A 25796-nucleotide genomic window follows, 5' to 3' on the forward strand; every position below is an offset into this window, starting at 1 on the left:
CAAAATCAATGGGGACCGACCTTGGGCAAATAACACTGCGTAGCAGCAGCTGGCTCTGTGCTGGGCGAGTGTTGTCTGAGATGTTGATGTGGAGGGACTTCATGTTCTCTTTACGTAAATACGGCTTTCTCCCACGGTTCAGGCGGGAGATTGTTGCCGTTTCTCTATACAACCTGGGGGCACTGAAGGAACTACGTGACACAGTCTGGGGGGCGTTGCTGTGACTCTGTGCCTGTGGCTGGAATGTGGCCGGCAGAGAAATCCTACTGCGTTGGGCCCCTGAGCATGGCCCTTAACCCCAACTGCTCCAGGGGCGCCGTATAAACAGCTGACCCTGTGCTTTGACCCCCAGCTTCTCTCTCCTCGCCTGTGTGTCTCACGGAGAGCAAGCTGGGGTATGCAAAAAGACAAATTCCTAATACAAGAAATTGTATATGGCCAAGGAAGTGATCTTATTTACCTGGACAGTTTGTACTTACTGTAGAGGTGGAGTCACGTACTGTATAATTGCTAACCAAGCAAACTTTATAGGACGGCATGATCTGTTGTTCAACAAAATACACCCATTGCCACAGCATACCCTATTAAAATGAGATGTTCCATTGTCTCAGTTCTTACACTCCTATCTGAAATATAAATGATAATGGTAGCCTTATAAGGCGTCTCCTACTTTTATGGAATTGATTCTTGACTATTTATTCTGAATGAAGAACTGTAACCTGGGTATCCTTATATAAGTCGTGCCAAAGACCAGAAAAAAATGGATATAATAATGATATTCAGTTTCAGGTACGCCTTCCAATTAACGTCAGCTACTATTAGTGATTCCTGCTAAGCTTAGAGGGTTGTATGCCGACAGAAGTCATACTGCGTAACTAAGGTGAAGACTAAAATCCTAATAGGAAGAAATTAACCTGGAAGCTGTGTTTTTATCATGCTGCACCACAGCAGGACAGTTGTGTCAACGTCAGATGTACACTTCAGACACCCAGCACTGAGTGGTCTTTCTTCATGTGAGACAGGCCTGTTATTGAATGGAGTTCAACATTGTTGCCTTGGCGACAGGCGCCACCTATACTGGAATAGTATTGCATTTTTTGTGATGTTCTTAGACTTGTTAAAATTTCTCCTCCTGTGTACTTAAAACAGTCCAGACAGATGTAGTGAGTCAGGGCGGCGCTGCTGCCTCCTCACAGATCCAGGGTCCTGGGTTCGATTCTGGCATGCTTGGAGTTTGCATGTTCTCCTGCATGCATCTGGGTTTTTCTTCAGGTGCCCCATCAAACTTTCCAAAGATCTGCTAAGTACACTTAATAGGCTCTTTTTCATTTTCTTGTTGGCCTTTAATGGACTGGTGTCCCACCCAGAAGGAGGGGAGTCTTCTGCTCTCAGACCTGCCTCTCAGCCTTGTTGATAAGATAAGATAAGATAAGATAAGATAAGATAAGATAAGATCACATCACCTTATTAGCCATATACAATTTCTTGCATTAGGAATTTTTCTTTTCGCATACCCCAGCTTGCTCTCCATGAGACTCACAGACAGGGAGAGAAGCTTGGGGTCAGCTTGCCATTTAAACGGCACCCCTGGAGCAGTTGGGGTTAAGGGCCTTGCTCAGGGGCCACAAAGGGTAGGATTCCTCTGTTGGCCACAGGATACAAACCAGCAACCTTCCAGCCACAGGCACAGATCCAGAGCCACAGAGCCACCGCTCCACCCAGATAGTAAGGGGTTACTCAAAAAAATCGAAATTATTAATACAATTTCCTTGAATATTGATTGCACTTTTTTAGTCCATTAAACCAAAAACGTCAAGAAATTATTTAAAATATACCTTTGGCGTGAAGCTCTCAATTCAACTTTTGTTTATTGGTGCCCTGAGGTGATTGCTGATGTCTAAAAACTGTCAGTTGTTCACATCTGCTCATACAGTACCTAGAGTTACGAAGTACGAACCATTAGAATGTAGAAAATGTCGAAAAACAGGCTCTGCAGAGACATGTTGATATTCATGTAAGTGTTAAACTGTTGATTTATGGCATGCGGAAGCCATATTGATATTTCAAGAAACATTTCAATCATTTTTGTGTTTTCTTATTTTTCTAAAAAGGTAAACTCTCAAGAGAGCAGTTAAAAATACAAGATACCTTTGCTTTATTCTGGTAAGGACATTTATGATTGGGACAAAGTAAGTCTAGAAACCAGCTTTATTGCCATTTTTTGCTCATTAAATTGAATAATGAAAACACTTTTTCCAGAAGCTTCTAATTTGTTATGTTTATTCTCGGCTCATTCTGTACTATCACTGTGTTGATAAGTGGACTTTATTACACTACTGGCTGTGTGAAAGTTATTCAAGTGCCCTGATGGCAGACCCGGGTCAAAGCAGAGTGTGCCAAACATTACATGGAGTGGGCTCTCCAGCCTTATACAGTCTTAAGAAGAGCCTGTAAAACCACTGATAAGGCATTTGAACAGTAATTTCAAAGGCAACGTCAATGGTGAAACACTGCAAGGAGTTTTTTCAAGATGATTCTTAACATTGACCTTTACTGGTTCCAAGCATTTAAAAATAAAGTTAACCATAACCATTTATTAATAGAAAACAAATATGTTAAACATACTGTACAATTCCACCAGCTACTAGACATTTTTTTAAAGATTTAAAAAAAGCTTTAAATTTTAAAGGATCTTTAAACCTTAAGGATTAAGGTTATGTGCTAACACTTTATAGTTGTTTACTTTTTTAATGCCCCGCCATAGTCCTTCCTTTATTCTTTTTTTGTTTCTTAGCTCTGTTTGCATTCTTACAACTAGACTGCTGTTCTCCACATATTAGAAAATGACTGCAGCATACTGCATAATTGCATAATATCAAATATCACATGTTTATGAATGTGCACTTCCCTCATTCCCATTGCAAAGGAATCGTAAACAGAAATGATAAAAGTTTTGTTGTTTTTTCTCTCCCGTTACTGGCACAGTATATTCATTCATGTGATCAAGGCCGACTGTTCACTGGTTGCTGTTCTCTAACCTTGTCCTCTGTCAAGGCCTGTTTTTGTTTTCACATATAATAATGGATATTGCCATTTTAAAGAAAAAGAAGGCTGTTCTTAATAATGTCTATTTAAAAATAAGGAATGTTCTTTAGTCAGTCCCAGTATTCACTGGGAGGCCAGTTAATAAAGGCAAACACAGAACTGATTTTGAGACAACCAATTCTTACTTAAGGGTGAAATAAAGGTATCTTTCTTTGCATTACTGTAATTACGTTATTTGTTACTGTATTAACAAACAAGGCTATAGCCTTGTGCTTAAGTCATCATTCTCTGTTATTAATGGGTGTTGTCTTTTACAGTGTGCGAGTTACTCACTGTTGTTGGCCACTGTTTACTTGTGGTTATGGAAGAATGCTTTTGTGACTTCTCTTACAGTTGTGTTTATTTGTGAGCTGTCCGGGGTGTATCCTGCCTTGTGCACCTTGCTTGCTAGTCTCTGGCTCCCCCACGACCCTGGATTGGGTAGGGACATTAGACAATTAATGGATTGATAATTCTTATTTAAATAAAACATACAGACCTCCTGCTTCCAACAGTCCACCTTAATGACAGATTACATTTATAAAGTGTTTTTTTACCAAACATCCAAAGAGTAACTTGTCGAACTTGGAAAATCTCACACACTACATCTAGAAGTGTCACCCCTTTTCTATAAATAATGCAGGTGGTCCAGCATGTTGTCTTGAAAATAGGTATTCATATTAATATAGATCAAATATTTTAGATTTTCCTCATGAGGAAACAACACTCCATAACGAAAATGCTTTAATTAAATAAATTATTTTTAAGCCCCTCCCTTGAAGGTCTGGCAGTGAGTACACACAAAGGAATGTTCATCTTTTAGATTGAGCTACAATCTTTCAACTGCTGCACTACAGGAATTTTGAGGATTACTTCAGCTAGCTGTTTCATAGGGCCAGCATTCAACAATTCTTATTGAAAACATGACACCCATCTTGTTTTGCCATAAAATGTATTTATGTAATCATACTTTTGACAAAGCAAATTGAAATCAAGGTTTATATGAAGTTTTTTTTTTCTGTGGTTGTGTGTGCACAGTGAAAAGGTGAGAATTCCCATCACTTTATTTTTTTTTTGTAAGTGGTGAGTTAAACAATTTTAAGTTTTAAAAAACTGTTCAGAGGATATTAATGGACTACAAAGTAAAAATGAAATACTTGTGTGACTATATTGGAGATACGAGGATAGCTATCATTAAATAAAAGCAAACACTTTCATTCTACTCCAGTATTTCAACACAGTGAGAGTGTCATTACCAGCTTATGTCCTGATTTAATCAGATCTTAGAAGCATCACAAGGCCTTACTACTTTATCTCTAAGTTGGGGGTGAGTTGAGTTGAGGTTTTCATTACAACTCTTTTCCTAACCTACATCAGCTCATAGTTGTCTTATTGGGCCAATTTAACACCCCCTCCCAGGTCTCAGGTAATGCTGCCTTGAAGAGATCTTGAACCCCTGCAGACACAGCAGCCCCCACGAACAGCTCTGCACACCTCTGCTGTAGGGCAGGGAATCCCAGTGCAGTAGCTTAATGACAAGCTCCAACACCTTTAAGAGCTGGGAGCAATCCACCCTTTCATATTAATCCAGTTATTAAGGCTGGTGTTAATCACCTGTGTAACTGTAACTGAGCAGCTATGTGGTCCTCCAAAACTGTGGTCTTGGAGAGGTTGTTCTCCTTTCATATCCAGTATGTTTAGTAAGTTTCCATCAAAGATTAGATTGTTCTAAAGATCTAAACAGGCAGTTTGTTAAAAGAATTGATCTGGTCATCATCTTTCAGGACACAGGGTCAGTTCTGCCTTAACAGAACAGATGACATAATTAACTTGCAGGGTTCCAGCGTCTTTAGAAAGGTGATCTGGAAGGCAAACTGGGGCTCTGAAGGGAATGGGGTTGGGGTGCCGTGTGCTGAGAAAAACAAGGTTGCCAACATAAGTGCAGTTGGTAGGCAAGTGGTATCCTTCCCCCTGGACCAGAATTTCCAAAAAAAAAAAAAAACAATGCTCTGGTATAGTGCCTTCCTTTGGATGAAATGTTAAACTAAGGTCTTGACTGCTAAGTCATTACCGATCCCGCTGGTTTGTTCATTAAAGTTGGGCAGGGTGTTAATCCCAGGGCCCTAGCTAAATTCCAGTCTACGTCTTGCTCAGTCTGGCCGCTGAACTGATAATGTTTCTCACCTCGTCACCCGATACATTGTGATGGCATGGCTGATGGCACATAGTAGCTGCTACACTGCCTCTCTCTGAGCCCATGTCCTCCTACTGCGCGCTGTGCTTCAATGGTGAACGAAATGGGTACCTTCCTACGTGTAAAGAGCTTTGGGATCCTTTGGGATGAACAACACTATACAAATGCAAGGCATTAATGAAAATTATAAGATTTTTTTAATGGGAAATTACAGCTGTTATACTTCCAGGTGCTTACAAGGGAATACCACCTGATCTATACAAAGCCACTTGTTTGAATCCCAAAGTTTTACCACATTCTTCTATTTTCTGTTTTATTCTTGTGGCCTAACATTACTCAAAATATAACACTTTAATATTGATCATAATAGCAATGGCATCCACTTGCTTAAACATCAAATCAGAAAGGGAAAGTAACTCCATAAATGAGTTGATTTGAGCTTTACTTACAAGAGAGCTCAAACCCATAAAATCTAATGGTGGGTTAACCTCATTTTATGAAATGTTGATATTTTATGACAAGATGGGGATATATACTGCACTAGGAATGCCTTTGCAGACCAGTCAGCCTTCACTAGTTGTGAGCAGCTGCTGCCATTCATATTGCTGCAACAAGACACCACAATGCCAGACACATACAAATACATAGTAAACACTATGAAAACAGAAGTCTTTATACTGTTGCTACTTATTTTTGAGCTGTTCTTATTCAGTCCCAGTTCTGGATTGGATGCGGTTAATCGCATTTGACTGCAGAATTTTAACCAAGCACCTCCTGGTTTCCACCAGCAGCTGGACACTGTTCCTCTGCAGTACTTTCTGTTGATGCACAGAACAGCTGTTTTAGTCTTCCTTCATTGAGTTCTGTTCTATACGTTTTCTTTCTCCTTTCACTCATAACCGCCACTGCAAGATCTTCAAATCCAGAAGACATCATTCTCCTTCTGCTGGAACGAGTCTGGCCAATGGGTACAACATGCAAAAAGTGTTCCACTGCACACGAGGTCCAGGACAGATTCAGCTGCACCTGAATATAAGTAAAAACACCCCAGAGGCAACCTAACTGAGGTGCCCAGAACAAATGGGACAAATGCTTCTCTCACAACATCTAGGAGTCATAACCTATATTCTCTGGACTGAGACTTGGTATCTTGGTCTATTATGTTTATGGAAAGTCAGTATATGTATTGACATTTTCACAAGGTTGAAATTACACAATTATAAAGTATTTATTCCTTAAAATTCAGGTCATTTAAAATTTGACACCTCATATGCAACTGCATCATCATCTCATTAGACACTAATGCATTTTGGCTTTTTTAATAAACAGCCATGTTTTAAGACAATTATTGGGTACAGTATAAACAGTTTAGCTAACAACTGCATGTAAGTAATTTCCCAATTTAAACTGTTTTATTATATAGACCATTCCTACATAAAATTAACTAAGAGCCCAAATATTTGCTCACAAATTTTGGCTGGTTTGGGGCTATATTATAAAAAAAAGATGAATCCAAATGGAGTTCCCGTTAAATACATGAGTCACTAATGAGATCCTTCTGAACAGTCTTAACACTCAGTGTACTATAATCTTGTTTCATTATAAGGAAAAGCACTAATGGCTTCAGTAAACATTTTCTTCCTTTCAGTTGCCCCTATACAGTGGCATGTATCATAAAAGATTAAGCATGCCCATTAAATCACCTCAGTTTAAAGCACAATAAATGGAAGGTTGCACATTTTCAAAGTGCTCTTGTAACATTTTCTGAAAAATGCCAGTGAATTGTATGACAGGGGAAATTTGGAAACCAATTTCAAACCAGGGATTCCACAGTACATCTTCAGAAGCCACCAAGGTCTTAAAAAGTGGTGTTTGTCATCCTTTTCGAATATATTCATACAGCCAAGAAAACAACTACACACTCTGAACACTGAAATATAAGTCCGAGAATGCCTCCACAATTTGTCTATACTCATGTAATCATAATAGATTTGTTACATATTATTGTATCAATAAATTGTTGCTAATGCTTAACGAGATCAGAGACAATATCCTGACTTGATTCTATGCCGTGTATCCTGTGCCCCAGGAACTTCAAGCACTAACTCCACACTTAGCTCCAGGCTCTTCCATTAGTAAGACCCCTTTAACAGACCTAATAGTAACAGGTCGCAAATTGGTTGAAACTGCAAGAGGCCAGAAAAAAAAATACACTGGTGATTTAACCATCACTTTAAACAGAAAATTGAATTACAAATTTGCAAAACCATGCTTGAAACATTTCCTAGCCCCTCCAACCCTGAAAAAAAAAAGACAAGTGGGTTCTTGCAAAGAAACTTTATCTTTTTCAAGTATTCAAAACTGTTAAATAAGTACAAGGTGTTCACATCATTTACATGGTGGACAATATCAGCACTGCCCTTATCTTATTCTGTATACTGTATACTGCTACCCTTGTACACATAATGCTCTAAAATGTCAGCAAACTATTCACATGTATTTTTTGTTTTAATAAATCAACTGGAATTCCAATAGCTGGCTACTAACAAAGACCACAAACAGTACACCTGGGACAGTATACAGTGTGAAATGGACACGTCTGAGAGGGGAAAAACATTTAGCAAAGTTCAAAGCTGCAATGGTCTGCTGGTGATATGAAGAACAAAGGAAAAGAATGATGGGATGATTATGCTCCCGTAATCCCTTAATTCTTTTGAGCAGTATATATGTACACACACTGCTCACAACAAAATGATATACAGAACGACTAGGGGTGGGTCACTCCATTACTCTACACTTCTATCACACACTCCAAGGGCTGTCAATCAAAAATAGTACTGTTTTCACAATGAAAGAATGACTGGATAGAAGTTATTTTCTTCAATTTACAACAACGGGCAATGACAATCCTGATGAGTTCCGACCCACATTCTCCTTTCAAAAACACAGAAATTTGTCAGGGCTAAAAAGGGCATGGGTTATATTTAGATTAGCACTATGTTATGGGAACACTGCACAGGAAATAAAATTTTCAAAGACACTTTTTTAAGGGATGCCAAGATATTTACTAAAGGAAGTATACCAAGCACCATGCACCCCCACCACGACTGAAATGGTTTCCTATAAAAAGACAAAATGTTGAGATGAACTACAGCTGAGAGATGTGTTTTGCATATTTTAAACAAACCATGTTTATCTGACAGATCATAATTTAACTAGTAATTTAAAGGTTTTTTAAAGTTAAATCTGCACCCAGTCATTCAGTACATCATGTTTCCTGGATACGTCTAGTGATGCAGTGTGTAAATATACATATATAAGTGCTGCCACTATGAAACCTAAGGTTAATTTTCTCGTAACAGAACAACTTGACACTCGGAGTTTAAAAAGTCTAGGGTAGTTTCATTATTGTGTTTCCCAATGATTGAATTAAGTGTATAACTGGATAGATCTGTTTTAGCCTTTATTCTACAACTGAGCATGAGCTCTTAATAGAATTTAGAATTGCACATAAGGCTAATAAAAAGTACAATAAAAATCTGCACATATCAGACTTAGGAAGAGTTAATATACTGTACACTTTCTACAATATTTATGTTGATAATGAATAAACAATTGAGAAATGCCATCACTAAAATTTACAGAAAGGTCTTTTGTGTTGTTTTTTTTTGTATTTCTGTTTTTCCTTTTTTTAAATCAACATACAGTTGATTAGAAAGTTAAACTTTATGTACATTAAGGTCAAAGACCCTCAGCTTATGCATTAAGCCTCAGCGACTGATCCTCTCTTCTCCTAGAGGAGATATCAATGTCTATAGAATCTTTCCCAACAATAAGTCGGAGTCTTTTAGCTGGAGGAAGTGGAATGAAATCATCATCAAACTCCTCATCATAGTAATCCTCTTCTTCCCCGGATGAAGATTCCTGGTCTGTGTTTCTGGCCCCGTGAACCCTGTGGTCATAGATCTCTCCACCTTCACTCACGGGGAGACCATTCCCAGTCACCTCCTCCGAACGCATCTGAGTCACCCCCCTGCCATCGTCTTCCCGCTTGAGCTGGATTTTGAGCTTTGTTGGGTTGCTGTTAGGTCCTGGGTTGAAGCCGTTGTTCAGCTTTGCTACATAGGAGCTGTTTTTGTCCTTGTCGTGGTCTTTGCTGAACTTGATGCTTATCTTCGAGGAGTTCACCATGTCTGCCTCCTGCTCATTCGTTTTGCTACTGCTGCTGTCGCGGCGCCGGCGCAGGGTTAGTTTGGGAATTCCCGAGCTGTTCTCTAGAATGAGCTGCGCATCGTAGCGCGTGATGCTGCGCTTTTTTTTGCCTTTGCCCACTGTGCGGCAGGCAGCTTTCCCCTTTTCTACAGCCATTATTTTTCCTCCGTTGGCTGCCCCGTTGTAATCCTGCCGCCTGTCAGGTAAGCCCAAGAGCATCTTCCCACATTCCCCAATGTCACTTGCACAGGAAGGGCTCATCAGGTCAGGGACACCCTCCTGAATGAACACCTCGCTGAAGGAGCCCCTGTCCTCCAGCTTAATCGCCCTGTCTGTTTTAACCTGCGACAGCCGCCTCCTGCGCAAACATGTTCCATTTCTCTGGCAGCTGGCGTCCAGTTTCGGCAAGGGGCTGTTCAGTTTTATTCCCCGCGTCACGCACATGTGCTCCTCAAAGTCCATCGGCTCCGTTTTTATCACAACCCCGCCGTGAGTGTGACCGTCCAACATATTTGGTTCAAGCTTTATGTCGGAGGTCTCATGAGGATTCAATCTAGTTCTTGTCGACCTCCGAGTTCGGTAAGTGCAATTTAAGCTCCCATCATACACAGTAGCACCTTTTAAAGAGTTATGCTTGTTTTCTTTTGCAGCGTGGCGGGTCAAGCACCCACTTGACCCCTCCACTTTCACTGGTCCCCCCGTTTCTCTCTCTTTTTTCACTGGGAGGTTTTTGTAAAGAACAACTTTAGGCTCTTTAAGAACCAAACTCCCCACATCTAGTTTACTCGAGGAAGTCTTTTGCTCTGGCCTCCGACACTGACTCCTCAACCTTACTTTTGAGAGCAAAGGCTTCGTGGGTTTTGATTTTAGTCTCTTTGGTACCCTGGAATTATTCATATGACTTTGTTTAGAAGATGAGGTAGACGAAGTTCTTTGCAAAGACTGCCTGGTCAGAGTCCTGCTTTTGTTGAACTTTTTCATGCTTGACGATGATCTTTTCCTTGCAGCTAAAATGACAAAGAAAACAAAAAAAACACAGATTAAACCTGTTCACTCACTTGTAGTGATATTTAGTACTACTACATTTACTAAGGTGACTTCTGTAATTCTGATTTTTATCATAAAAGAAAGGATTTTTGAAACCCTGGAATACCTTTCAGCTAAAGTCTTGAAAATAAACAATCACAAACACAGATAAAAAGTTATTGCTAAAAAATCTTAATAATGGTAAAATAACAGGAAAATCCATTCTTTACCACCTCTTCTGCAATACTATCAAAATCTTATCTGGGACATAATGTCAGCCCTGTGTCACCCAAATGCTTTACATGAATGGGGGATAACATGGATCTCTCTGCTTTTGTAAATAAAGAGCACTGGGATCATTTGTGATGAAAAATGCTACATAAATGCAAGGAATTATTAATATCCCTAAATAACACTTGATTTTTTGAAAACAGCTGGTATTTCCCAAGCAAAATGGTGGCAGTTTGTTCTTAATTACAACCAACAAAATAAGTTCCCATTAGTTTCAGTTTTCAACAGAAAAAATATAATTCATATTCATATGGGTTTTAAAGATTACATCATCAGGATAATGATCTACAAATTGCTAGAAAATAATTACTAAATATCTTACATTTACTGAAAAACACCAAAAAGCTATTTTCAAAAAATATCAAACCAAAATAATTTTTTAACGAATGTGCATCATACTGGTGAACCTACATGCTTGTGCATGAGACATTTCCTGAGAGTTATCTGCATCAGTATGAGAGCCAACAGACTGGCTGTCTGAGTTTTTGCTGCCCTCCCCCAACTTCTTTAGCCTGTTCAGGCGCTTGTCTGTTTCTCTCAGTCCATACTTGCTGTTGATTACGGGAGTAGGAACAGGCAGGCCAGCTTTAGATTTGAAAGCACCAGTGCCCCTTCTATAAAAACAAATAGACAACAAATATGACTCAGTAAAGAAGAAAAAGTATTTTTCCCCAAATACAATACATTTAAATTAGCTGTGACAAATAACAATGAACAAATGCTTAAGAAATATTTTCAAATTTATCATTTGTAAGGAAGTCCTTGGGGTGAAGCTTGTGGGAACATGCACTTGGTCAAAACTATTAAATTAATCTCAAAGCTACTTAACTTCCAACATTTCCAATCTCTTCCACTGTAGTATTTTGATACAGCCAGCTTAATTGCTATAATGATTGCCCTGCTTATGAGTTCAATAATTAAGGATCTCGTTGTTGCCAATTCCTACAATGCGGCACACTAGAGGAGCCACATGTTCAACAGTCCTGCTCTAAGACAACAATTTAGGGATCTCCGAAGTTTGATGATTAAAACAGTATTAACACAAAATTAACAATAAAATAAAATACATAATATTACACAGTGCCATTGTCCGAAAGACATTCAGCTTCAAATAAAACCTTTTCTCCTTTGTGAATCGAGTTTGCACTTTGTTCATAGCTGGGAACAGAACCTTTACTAAATACAATTTTATCTAATAACATAAGACACAACCATAGAAAAAGTAACAAGAGTAAACCAAGACAGATTCAAAGTAGATCACTTTGATATTAATAGTTTTAATCTTCCTAATTTCTGGTAAAAAAAAGGTTTTAAAAAAAAGAAGGTAATCAATATCTTTCGGTTGGAAGGTTTTGGCACACTATGGCAGGCCGGTGAAAAGTTCATACTGATTTGATTTTCAGCCCTTGACACCAGCAAAATTGCTGCAGGTTCACGGTGTGTGAACAGGAGAAAAGCTGTCTTTTGCCACATCATCACCGTTTAAAAATTATAACTGTGCTTCTAGAAAATTAAATTTACTTATTTATTGTAATGTCTACTGAAATTTATTTCACAAATTGGTAGTTCATTACAACAATATTCACAGAAAAGCTGAAGAGGGGCTCCTTAATGTTTCTAATTACAGACACCCTGTTAATGTTTTTTGAAGAAGAAAACTTTGATATCATTCTACTATGGATAATTGAATGTTAGTACAAGAGGCACTGCATATGTATCAATATACATGTGTAAACGTTTTTCCATCACTGGAAAACACGAAGAACAAAAAGAGTAAAGAGCACGACCTTTGAGTTTGTCATCAATTCTTCCTTGGCTAAACTGTTCTAGTCCCAATTTATTAATAGCAATAAATTACTCTTAACAAATAAGAATTAGAATGGGGTGCAATTGGTTTTTATATGTGCATTGGTGAGCAAAAATGTTGAAAACAAAGCACACTTTGTACAGCTTTAGCACCTGTATTACAAAACACAGAGATCAAACCACTGAAACAAAACTTGAAGTGGGGTTCCTAAACTATTAATATAAACTGTGTATAAACAAATTTAATTAAAACAATAAAAGAGCAATAAATACCTTTCACATGTGTAGCATTCACAGAATTCATTGTTTTCACCAAAGAAGCCATCACCATAATAACAGGAAATCTCCTCTCCGGGTTCAATGTCCCTTAGAACCTTCACACATGCAGTGTCTCGGCCAGTTGAAACAAACTGGAACATAGCAAGCCACCAACACGTTTTACTGCCTTTTACTTTTGAATAACAAATACTGACTTGTTTGCTTAGAAAAGTTATTTTAAATAAGACCACAGCATAAAAAACTCACCTTGCAATTTGGGCGGCAATCTGAAATACAAAACAAAAAGTTATTTTAATGAATAATTTAACTAGCAACACTAGGTTAACTCCTTTCCAACTTACAACTTGAGATTTCGGCAAGGTTTTTTTGTGAACTTCTACAGAAACCTCAAGTTTATGACGTTACAGCAGGAGACTGCAGCTCATGAATGGAAATGAAGTGCATCCACTCTGGACTGAGCGACAGTCCACATGTCACCAGACGGAAATAGGATACATACAGAACACAGTAAATACATACACGGTCCTCAACATTTATTTCACTAATTCCATTAATCACCACTGTCAGATATCCAAAGTATTAGTAATGAACTTTTCAACCACATCAACCTTTGTCAGGATGAAGCCAGGGGAATATTTTAGAAGTGACCAACTCTTCCAAGATATTTGGTAACTTGATATGTATAAATTTGGCATGCCCCAAACCCCCAAGTTCAATTTTTTCTGGCAAAATCTGATACGGAAGGGCAACAAGATGCCCCTTTTCTAGTTGAGCTGGCCTGGAATGAACCTTCAGTAACGTGGCCCGCAGTACAAGTGGATACAAACATAAGCTGATTTGGATAAATGCATCATATTTTGTAAAGGGACAAATAATAGGTTTATTCCATGCTGAAAAGAGAAGAGAGAATACACGTTTCAGCTGTGGAGCCTTCTTCAGGTGTCAGATATTTGTGCAATGCAAAATATAAAGGTTCAAAAGGTAGCAAGACTATTTATAACATAATTCACAACAAACTAAAATAGTGCCCATCTAAGTGCAACAGATGCAGCCAAGAAATATTAATAATCACCTCTTATCCCATTTACAAGAAACACACTGCAATTCTTTAAAAACATTCTTCAGACATTTCTGAAACTTCATGATATTCTATTTCCCCAAATATAGAAGCCCGCCTAACATCTCCTTAAAACATCACATTCACCCCTTAGTTGCTTTAAAAATGGGTTTAGTTTCCATATGCTTCTAAATTCCTCTGCCTGTGCTGGAAGTATTGTATCAAACTGATATTCCTTGTTGACATGCAAGTTATTAAAACAGTCGAATTACCTTTTTAGCACTGCAGTTCTTTTTTTTAATTGAGCCAATTTTAACAGGAAAACGTATTTCGAAATTTTCAATTCAAAGTTATTGATCCCAAAGGGGCAATTTAAGTTTTTAAGATAGCCAGTAAATATGGACTATACATTTGGAAAATGCACACCTTGTCTTATTTTTAAGCTTTGTATAATCTGTCAAGCATTAATTGCATTATGTGGAAAATATGACCCATGTTCTTACTGGGTAATACTTGATTCCACACTATAATTGGGTATGATAGCATTTCTAATGCTGTGAATATCATTGCACAATATTATGTAATACCCCATAATACCCATATTTAATTGAATCTTCTGAATCTAATAAACAGCATTTTTTTATTGCCAAGACCGCCTTCATACGAGAACATATTTGATATTAAATGGTGTTTAACTTTGCATTTGTTTGCTCTGTTTCCTTGTGATTGGGACCTGTGTAACAAAAGAAAACAGTTCTTTGATTCAATTTTTTATGTTAACAAAGTTAATATTTCCCATAATAACATTACTCTAGTGTGGACACTGTGACTCATGTCTAGAGAGAATGCGCCTTTAGATTCACAATGTTTAAAGTAGAACTTTCTTCTTCACATTCAGGAGTACACTGAAACTATGGTTATAAAGTATTTTGTTTGAATATGTTGCAAAAAAGTAAAGTGAGAATGAGAAACCTCTCTCATTTTAGTAACTAGCTACACTTTAGCAGCTACGGTTAGTAACTGAATCGACTTGAAAATTAACTTTTGTATCAACATAATTAACAAGTTAGTCATGCTGTACTGATTCATAATTCATAATTACTCCCCAGCTGCAAAGATGGGTCCAGGCAGACAGATTGAGCAGGCATACCATGGTTGATAAAGGCAGCTGGTCCGAGCCACAGCTGAGCACAGTTCTTCCTCGTGGAGTACATGACACTGAAGTCATTCTCCCCGTGACGAAGCAGCATGTTCTCCTCGCTCTCCGACAGCTCCGCAATACAGCCCACCAAGTACTCAATTTTGTCATTCCTTTTCCTAAGGGATACAATTGCACGAATCTGAATGACATGTGCTTGACCGCTCCCGATACTGTCCCCGTTTGTGTTAACTAATTAGTAGCAGGATTGTTAAAACTTACTCACACCCGGAGGACCAAGGTTAAGCCAGACATGCTTTTCAAATTAAGGACTTATTGAATGTGTGTAAAACTTTATCACATTAAAAAAAAGCTTGTTTTAACACAGTGCAGGCTACAGAGAATGACATTATGGCCCATTACAAAAGTTTACAATTTTCAAAGCAAAATGAATCAACCTCTTCAGTGTGTAGATTTAATATGGCAATTACAATATACATTAAAGAATCAGAATTATTGCACCTTTAAATTTAAATGTTCTACAAAAACCTGGGGTTTTAAAAACATACCACTCTTTTGTTGCAACAATTTTAGCTCCGTTCTGCTCTGAAGAATAGCGATTACAAGGAAGAATTTCAAACCCACTGTCAGAGGCAAACATTCGTAGATAAATGAATACCTAGGCAAGAGAAAAAACACAAAATTAATTTCCTGCAGTTAAAAATATATATTTTAACACTGCACAAACAATGTCTCACAACAGGAAAAAATAAGTGTAACAGAGGTATCAATCATATAACATTCTAACAAAATATAAGCCTCTTAACACAAATTAGCCAACAAAGCACACAATAAGGATGCGTGCAGAGGAAAACGCTTTGGTATGCTTCCTTCATTTCTATGCCGTCTCATAAATAAATATTTAGAAGCCTAGGCAAACTGTATGTAAGCAGGACTAAACTCCTTTATAATAAATACGCCCATTGTAGTACAAGTTCCATCATTTGTATGAACTGAAAACAACAAGAGTTCAAAGTAATCTTATTACTAGATCAATCGAGGCTTCAGTTCAATTATGTATCGGAGTTCAGATGGAATGAAAACGAGCAGGAGTGGGGATCCACAGGACCAGGGTTAGGAACCATTGCAGTGAAACCATTTAAAAGTGGCTCTCTACCCCTTAATTTTGACATGGTTGTTTCTTTCAAAATATTACAACATAACTGCTTCCTTAGCAGAAATCAATGCATTTCAAACAATAACTTATAAAGAACTTTCTCCTTCCAATGGCTATTTCTGTGTTTTTGATTGAAGAATTCTTACATGCTCCTTGAAGAGTTTTTCCTGGGCTTTCGTCTTATGAAGAAAGTAGTGTCTGGCCCAGTCTCCTGCAGTCAAGGCCTGAAATGCCTTTTCCAAGCTATCATGTTTTTTAAAGTATTCTATCACTTCCTTTAGTTCTTCTTGTCTTCCTTTGATGGGTCGAAACCTAAAAATATAAAAATGCCTTCAGTTTTTTTTTTAAGTTCAGGGTGGCTTATTTAAAAACTACCCCACTGGTGCACAAAAATATTGTTTTACAGGAAGAGCAGATTTTCAGAGATCTTCATTTCTTGTTTACAATGTTAACTAACTGTGTTAACTAACACAGCTAACGGTGTTAGAACACAGTTACTAATGCAGTAAATAAAAGCTATGGTTGGAAAGCATCAGGTCACCCAGGCTACTTACACTTTAAGAGATAGGCACACAGTAATTCTCTGTTCAAGCCTTACAGAAGGCAGAAAAGTAGTATTCAAGAGAAAGGCATTCAGGAATTTAGATGTTTAAACACAACCTTTTTCCAAGATTTGCAATAGGTTTAAATGGCACTCAGGACTCAGTTTTTTTATAATAAAGAGAATGGAAATATTTTCTATTTCAGTGAAATATGTTATTAAACTTCTAATATGTATGACATTCGTGCTGAAACATGCAAAAAATGAAGAGACACTTTGCACTAAAGAAAAATATTTTATCGCTATATTGCAATTTGTTCCCTTATTACCACCATTTTATTCTGAAAGAACATAAGGAATTTTCCACACTTAATTTAACAATTTATCTAGTGTTGAGAATAGAACCTTGGAGTTAGTTTTATTTGAATTACTGATTTATGGCACTGCTGTACTTTTAACAAAGTATTTTGTTGCCTTCCACTTACATTTTATTCTACAAAAATATATTTTTACTTGACAGATGCTACTTTTAACCCAAGGAGAATATGGTTCAGAAAGAAACTGGTGTTCTCCCATGGTCTCTAGACCTTTGTCAGAAAATATCGCAGTCATCAGTAAATCAAAAGTTCTCTGCATTGCACCATGTTTTAAGCTAGTCATTTAAAGAAAGCTATCTCCTTCAGAGTTAATTTTACCACTGTATCATACAGGAATATATATTCCAATCCATAAAAGCACCAAGTCACCACCATAGGCCCGTGCAGCTGAAGTCTTACAAACCTGGTGTTCATTTTGTGTGTCTGAAATCCTAAGTAGGGATCAAGGATCAAACTGGTTGCTAGATCATCATTTTCACACAGCTCTTTGGCTGTCATCCCTGAGGAGGGGACGTATCGTCTCTCCACTTCTAGGGAAGCACCACTGAAACCTGTGGGGAATAAAGAGAAATAGAGAAAAATGACTACATTGAGAAAAATTTAATGTGGACCTGTCTAATGCCTTTTAAAGAGCACTTAAGTTGTATTATGAGTATAAGAGAATGACTTCAAAATATGTCTATAGCTACAGAATAACTGTATTTGACTTACTGCACCTAAAGTAAAATGTAAATAGATTCTTTCAAATACTAGATACTGCAACTAATTCTCAAAATAATCAACCAAAAGAAAGGTTATAAGGCTTTTACATAATACATTCACTACAAAATAAAATTGCACGTACAAGTTTATCTAATTATTCTTCCTTTAAAATCTTTAAGAATGGACTGAGTTCTTAAAATTATGACAAAACTGGAAATTCAAGAAGCTTTACCAGAGGTCCCCACTGGAGGTTAAAACTCATTCAAATGAAATACAGATGCTGTGTTAGAAACAGGATTCCATTAAACTTCAATGCCTCTCTTTATATATGTGCGAAACATTATATGATGAAATGGCTAGGTAATCAAAAATAGTCTGGGCTCAAAAAAACATTTCTGATTTTTAAACTTTTTTTTTTACATTTGGAAACATTACAAAATCTGCATCCCCTTGAAAAAGGTTCAACATCAGAAATCTATCACCATCCACAATGTAAAAAAATGTATTGTCCTGTACTTGTATAGACATGCAATTGTTTCCACTGCAAGACAAGTAATGCAGCTTAAGACTTGGCTTTAAATCATTAAACAAAGGAATTCATAAAAAGGTTTCTCCTGCGTTTAGAAACAACCCACAGGAATGACCCGACATTCATTTCAGGCTTTGCGCCGCCATTTAAGTTGTCATCAACCTCCTGTGGAAGCAAAACTAATTTAAAACAAGATTTAAATTAAATAAAAACGCATCTCTTCATACATCTACCACAACGCCGGCCACGCTCTGTGTACTCCATATCAACTACCAGTCTCGTGCTGACCAAAGGACTTCAGACCAGCATGAGAAAAAGAATCTCATCTATTTCCGAAGTAGTTTAAAGCACCAAAATCGTCCTTTTAGTTAATGCCTTCTTTCCTACTCCAGTTAGGACATAACTCTATTAGCGTTATTGCTCAACTCATTTGTCAAATATTCAACAGAAGCATGTTTCTGGCTCACAGCTCCGCCAGGAAATATACTGTATATAGGGAATAACTGGCTTTGCCCAAACCCAAAGGTTGAGCAGTTAGAGCTAATTACAGAAAAAAAGGAATATGTACTATGTATGAACTCATTTCATTTTAATGCAATGTATTCAGAAGCTTAATTCTCTCGATAATAGGCAGTTATCACAGAAATTAACTTCAGATGTAACACGCATCACAGCAAATCTCAAAACAACACCAACGCTGCCCAAAAAACGTTACTTTCATTGTTGAACTTGCACAAACAATGACAGAAGATGACACGAGAAATGAAACCGCAGCGCGCATGAGCGAGAGAAGTGTTTAAAAGCGACAAAGACAAGCTTACGTCGACTACATCGTCTGCTACTTGGAGAGCTTTTGCTGTGCCTCAGGTGTGCTCTAGGAGAATGCTGCAGCCTTGACTGATTCGGAGTCTGTTCACTGGAGAACCTGCTTCCATGTCTCCTGCCATTTAATACCATGTTCTTGGATTCTCCCAACCACTTCATACCAACAAACAGCCTGATCTAGTTGCATTTAGTCTCTGTATTTATGATGCCCTGTAGAGTGGGATAGGTAAGCCCAGGTCCTTCCCCTGCAGGAATAAAAGATAAAAACAGCAATATTATTACAAATTCAAGACCAAGTATTTTTTTCCACTTTGAGACTCCAATAAATTCATAACATTCTTTCTGCTCTATGGGGTACTCACAAAAACAGTTTTACGGTGTTTTGAGAAGTGGTGAATGGCAATTATGAAACGGAATTTGGATTAAGAAGCACTACCCCTTAAAGATCCATTTCCACCCATTGTCAATAACTGGTAACTGCTCAGAGTGCGGCATGGTGGCGCAGATGTTAGCACTGCTGCCTCTCAGCGCTGGGGTCCTGGACCTGAAGGGTGCTATCTGTGTAGAGTTTGTATGTTCTCCCTGTGGTTGTGTGGGTTTTCTTTGGGTGCTCCAATCTCCTCCCACAGTCCAAAGACAAACTGCTACATTTATTGGCTTCTGGAAAAACTGGCCCTGGTGTGCGTGTGCTGTGTTTGTGTCTGTCTACCCTGTGATGGACTGATGTCCCATTTACAATTCTACTACAGAGAAAACTAACAATGTAAGCATGCATCTATCTGTGTGAGGTTAGTAAGGTTAGTAAGTTTGTTTGAACCAAAAATTACTTTATATAGTCCCTCCACCAAAGCACAGACAGAAATAATTAAGTCAGTGATTAATGCAGCATGCCTGCCACTCCACACATCATTTTTGATGATACATCCGCATTTATAGAATATATTTTAAAGACAAAATTTATAAAAACGTCCTTATTACTTCTAAGTTGATGCAAATAGAAAAATAACTGTAATAATATACTCGCTACCTTTTATTAACCTGTATACAACGTTCCAGCTCCAACCAACCAGAGCTACAGGCCATCTGGGTTTCCAAAAATAAAAACGTATCGTGCACAATTTCCCATTTATTGACACACAATGAGTACTGACAGTTATTTCATATGTCAGTTATATGTCACCCCATATGCTACTGGAGTGGCATATAAGTAGTATTTGTACTTTTAACTTTTTAAGTGGTGATTTAGAGTACTTCAGCTCTGTAAATATTTCTCAAGTCATTGATATGTTTATGGTACAATATAGCCAGTGTTCTTCAGTTGGCACACCTCCCAGCTGCTCTGACTGCCATGACAGATAACTAACAACTGGGAGTGATGTCATCACTCCTCATCAATGACACTGACAAGTCTTAAAACAATACACAGTTAAAAACTATCACAGGGAGGTACTAAACAAAGGAACAAAAAAATAAAATTAACTTTACATTTGCAATTGTAAGTGAATCCAGAAAAGTATCAAACAAAAAAAAAACATTACTTGATGTATGACAATTAGTGGCATACAAGGAATTGAATGCATAAAGTTTCTTATTTACCTTCTTCTGAAAGTAAATAGCAGACTTCAAAAATTCCCCAACACAACCCATACAAAATAATTAGTGCCAAATAAATAACTGCTCCTGATTACAGCAACAATTAAGCTAGTCATCATAAAATCATTATCCTTAATTTCAAATATGAAGGTCTCAAACATCCCAAACTACTGCAAATGAACACCTAAAAGCAGATTTTTAACAGTGAACAAGTGCCACAAATACAGCAGATAAAACCGTTCTGCTTCGAACATGGCTTGAAAAAGATTGCAAGTAGGGATTTGAGATGCAAGGTGTAGCTTGGAATTCACTCAAAATAGCAACACCTGAATGTGTTTTAATATGGTGCTCAGACAATGTGTCACATCACGTTTATCTGCATTATTGATTTACATTTTCAGAATTTAATACATTTCAACACAAGCTGTTCTTTAACTAGAATAACTGGAAATTCTTAATGACCAACGCATTTTAAAAAGTATTATGAAGATTTCTTTGGTGCAATAGAACTGGAGTAATCCATCAGTCACCGTTTGCAGTGCTAACTTTTAATCATGCATGACCCCTTTAGAAAAATCACACAGGTTGAACTCTGCTGCACAGTAATAAAACAATTACAACACTGCTGATTATGGCACAAGGTGAACTGCTCTGCATAGCTGCTAAATGTTTTAACTCATCAAAGCCCAAAGAAGTTCAACTCTCATTGCAGCACTGCAGCTCCATGACTTGGCCAGACCAGCCTGTGAACACACTGCTCCTTCACAACAACGCGAGGGGGTGCTTGCTCTCGACACAGTCCGGATCCAGCACCCTGTCGCTCTCATCTCTAGTCCTCTTAAGGATTCACACGCAGCTGATGCTTTGAATTGCTGAACAGAACTGGCATTCAGACGGTACAATGGGTGCAGATAACATTTCCACCTCATTACCAAGCAAGCAAGGAGCACGTGCTACACAGCGGAGGAAGAGTATTGGGAATCGACTGTAATGTAAAACTATGTTGAACACAATGTTTTTGTGTGGAAAACTGAAAAATGTGCAATAATGTTAATACTGAACTAGCTATGTATGCTCAAGACCTTAAAACATAGTAATAAGCACCCATTGTGCATATTAAGTTAAAAAAAACATTATAAATGTTCTTTATTATAAATTTACCAGTGCAGATTCCTACTGACTCCTGAGTGCGTTTTCAACACCTGAAGGTGCTGCTTTCCAATCTGGCCTAACCAAGACTGCAGCGCCCCTCAGTGGTAACTTACTGCTAGTTTTCATCAGTTGGACTCCGAGCCTGCAAGATGCGCATGTGCAGAGGTTCTTGTCTCTCCGACCCAATACGGAAGCTAGGATCCCTAACGCATAACTTTCCCATGGAGCACTGCACGGGATTTGAACGTAAATGACCCTACATCTCTACAGAGATAGACCGCAATTCTATGTTATTTCAGACAGCGCTCTCCAACCTTTCAACTGGGTTACAAAAGTCAACATCAACTCCACAAATAACGTACCGATGAATATAAGATACATGTAAAAGAAATCTACACTCAGCTCAACCGATTTGCCTTGACCATGTACTCCGTGACGTAGTCCAAACTTCATTAAAACAACGTTTTACACGCAATATGCAGAGACAACACAAAGGACCTGGTGCTTGTGGCAGTTTCGGCAAGCACGCCGATGCCAGAGCATAAACGAAAATGACGAGAAGTGACGATCATACGCCTCGCAACTGTGTGTTTAACAGGTTACAAAACACGCATCATACAAATACGGGGGAGGAGAAACACCGCTTAGATAGACTTTAATTAAGAAGACATTTAACTACGTCCAGAAAAAAAAAGCATGCGTGGGCGGGTGAAGGGCTGCATGTTACAGATCATTTACAACCAGATATTGAATTAACATATACCGGAATCTGAATATTGTATTTTAAAAATTCAAAAAAAGGGGTGTTTGATTCCACATCAGCCAGCCAAACCACAGCACTACACCCCCAGCCCCTTAACAGAGGATGCCGTCTTGTAATCATGGAGGAGAACGACAGCCTATGGCACAGCGCTCCCACATGCTGGGAGCGCTGGGGAACAGCGAGCTGGCCGCTCCTGTAGGCACCTGACCCCATCAGGAGGAACAGGAGAATGCAGCCCAGCGGGGTATTTTTTTTGAAAGGTTGTTTTCATTGATAAAATGCTGCCACCTCCTGGTTGCTGCAGCCTCCCTCTGCGCTCTAAACTGTAACAAATACTAAAAGTACCCCAAAGACGTGAAGGAAACATAATTCGGTGGCGTTATGCCCCGGAACCCCGTTACAGTTTGACATTACACAAAGGGGGGGTGCCGGGGACCCCCTTTTTGTGCGCACGGAGTTCGGGGGGGGTAGGTGGGCCTCCAACAGCGTGGAGACGCTTAAACCCCTTGTCTCTTTAAATCACTAAAATGTATTATTTATTTACACCTGTCGATAACGATAGCATAAAAAATAAAGAATCTACGTCAAACGATCTTTTATATATAGCTCGGTTTTAACGGGGGAGTGAATGCGTTATATTCTGCGTTCATAGACAAAAGAATTCTAAAACTTAAGGTGTGTTTTTTAAAAAAAAAAATCTCACTAAGTATCGGGCCTCTTTTTAATGCACACTAACTCATCTCCATGACCCTCTCGGCTCCATCCACCACTACAACCACCCTGCCAACAAATCTTCACCCGGAAAAAAAGTAACAAAGACACAGAGGGTTTGATCGACCAGACGTACTCCTTAAAAATACTCACTTTAACCTTTCTCCTGGGGTGTGGGTGCTCCGTCCTACGGGCCCAAAATGTCCATGAAATCCCGTCTGAAAAAAATCGGAGGAAACAAAAATTTCCAGAAAATTAACATTAAAATTCAAGATGGCGGCCGGCACAGGAGAGGAGAGAAGGGCCGCAGCACCGCCGCCGTAGACAAGAAATAGATCCCGGCCAGTATCCGTGCCATTAACCGCCCGTCGAAATACGAACCCAGTCTCAAAATTACGTAAATCGGTACACTCTTCAGCAAAACCTCAGTTTACGACGAAGGCCGCGCATCTTATCGAGCAAGATCTCGTGTTTGTTTGAAATCCGACTCGGAGGTATACAGAAAGTAGTGCAGCAAAAACAAACCCCGTTCCCTTTAAACCTCTTCCCCCAGAAGGCACCGAGGTAGTCCGCTGCCGTGAGAGCGAGAGAACTTTGTAGGTAGATAAAAATAAAACGTCCACTTGGTTTTATTGCCTTTCTCTACTTTTATTTTCAAGCTCCGTTTACCTCTTCAGGAGGTCTCAAGCTGCATCTGTATGTTTCTTCCCCCTCCGTGCTTCAGTTGGAGTCATTGCACATCATACACCCATTAATGCGAATGTGCCTCAGTCTCGTTTGCTCAATCCATCAGTAATTCCACATCATTTTAAAGTTTTGTTCTTTCCAACAGTGTATCCAATATGTTGCACGATGGTTTATGTAAATCAAGGACCGCCCATGCTAGGGAAAAAAAAAGGGTCGTCCAATGTAAATTAAAAATGTTGTCACCAGTATTACTATTTTTGTTTGGCTTGCTGGTTGATCCCGTCAACGGATGTTAGGGCTTCGTCTTCCTTTACAGGAAAAAAAAAATCAGAAGTGAATGTAAAATGGACAACTAAAGAGCTGTTAACAAATGTGTGTGTTTTTGATCATTCTGTTTTAACATGTTAAATATTTTTAACGATTCTTCCATTCAGCACGCAAACTTAAAACAGTGTGCAATTTTCGTTAACCGACATAGTCAAATAAATAAAATTATTTTTCTTCGTGTGGAATTATTGTAAAAGAGTTATTCAACCATTGCGTTTTTTTTATTTAATGCATACATTTAAATTTGCTTAATACTTAAATTATAATTCCCGACATATTTTTATGGTACTCGCTATTGAATTACTTTTTTTTGTTTTAGAAAATGCGTTCCAAATTTGTAAACATGCAGTTCTATCTACAGTGGCTAGCAAAAATATTCACCCCCTTCCCCCTGGACGTTTTCACTCCCCCCCCACACTTTTTTATTGTGTAACAACATAGAATCATCCATCTATCCATCTAACATCCATTTTCTCACCGCTTCATCCAGTTCAGGGTCATGGGGAGCTGGAGCCTATCCCAGCAAGCAACGGGCTCAATGCAGAGCCTTGGGTGGGACGCCAGACCATCACACTGCACACACAGACTAATTATATATATATAAAACAGCAAATAACCCATTGCATTAGTATTCACCTCCCCTGCCCCTTGAGTCAATATTTGATAGAGGCACCTTTGACAATTACAGCAAAATTGCTAAAGTTTCCTCGAGATGGATGGGGACTGCTTGTGAACAGCAATTGTCACTTCCTGCCACAGGGACCGAGGTTCCAGGCTTTAATTGGGCCAATCCAGAACATAGATTTTTTAGTTTTTGTTTTCAGGACTCCAGGATGTCTCTGTACTTTACTACATCCATTTTGTCTTTAGCTTCACAAGCCTTCCAGGCCATAAAATGGTGAAGCATCCACATCCAATGGGCTTGCCACTACCATTTTCTATGGTAGCGATGGTACTCTCAGGATGATAAGTGGTGTTACACTTGCACTAAACATAGCTCTTAGTGTTGTGGCCAAAAACGTCAGTTTCGGTCTCATCAGACCACAAAACGTTCTTCCACTTGGTCTCAGTTTCTCCCACGTGCCTTCTGGCAAACATGCCTTCTGAAGTCAAGACCTGATGTGAGTTGTTGTTTTCAACAATAGCTTCTGTTCTGCCACTCTTCCATAAAGCCCAGATTTGTGAAGCACCTGGGCAATTGTTGTCATATGCACAGTTTCCCCCTCCTCAGCTGTGAAGGACTGTGATTCCTTTAGACTTTCATAGCCCTCCCTGACTAGTGCTGTTCTATCCTGGATGCTTAGTTTTTGAAAACGTCCTCCTCT

At 38.6% G+C, this 25796-nt stretch overlaps 1 protein-coding gene across 4 annotated transcripts; it reads right to left on the minus strand.

Moving 5' to 3' along the window:
• Positions 1-5452: 5452 nt before the first annotated feature.
• kmt5b (lysine methyltransferase 5B) lies at positions 5453-24459 on the minus strand. Of its 4 annotated transcripts, XM_015338389.2 has the most exons (11): positions 24127-24459; positions 23611-23675; positions 19235-19483; positions 17586-17733; positions 16411-16576; positions 15657-15766; positions 15100-15266; positions 13139-13158; positions 12887-13023; positions 11219-11421; positions 5453-10497 (listed from the first exon to the last, which is right to left on the minus strand). In XM_015338389.2, the coding sequence occupies exons 3-11, from the start codon at positions 19395-19397 to the stop codon at positions 9035-9037; spliced, it is 2577 nt and encodes an 858-aa protein (XP_015193875.1). In that variant the 5' UTR covers positions 19398-19483; positions 23611-23675; positions 24127-24459; the 3' UTR covers positions 5453-9034. The 4 variants fall into 4 exon arrangements, with proteins under 4 accessions (XP_015193875.1, XP_015193874.1, XP_015193877.1 ...); XM_015338388.2 differs by lacking the exon at positions 24127-24459 and having other exon boundaries at positions 23611-24107; XM_015338391.2 differs by lacking the exons at positions 23611-23675; positions 24127-24459 and adding an exon at positions 22097-22460.
• Between the last annotated feature and the right edge of the window lie 1337 nt (positions 24460-25796).

The sequence above is a fragment of the Lepisosteus oculatus genome, chromosome 21 (genome assembly GCF_040954835.1).
Source record: "Lepisosteus oculatus isolate fLepOcu1 chromosome 21, fLepOcu1.hap2, whole genome shotgun sequence".
Taxonomy (NCBI): Eukaryota; Metazoa; Chordata; class Actinopteri; order Semionotiformes; family Lepisosteidae; genus Lepisosteus; species Lepisosteus oculatus.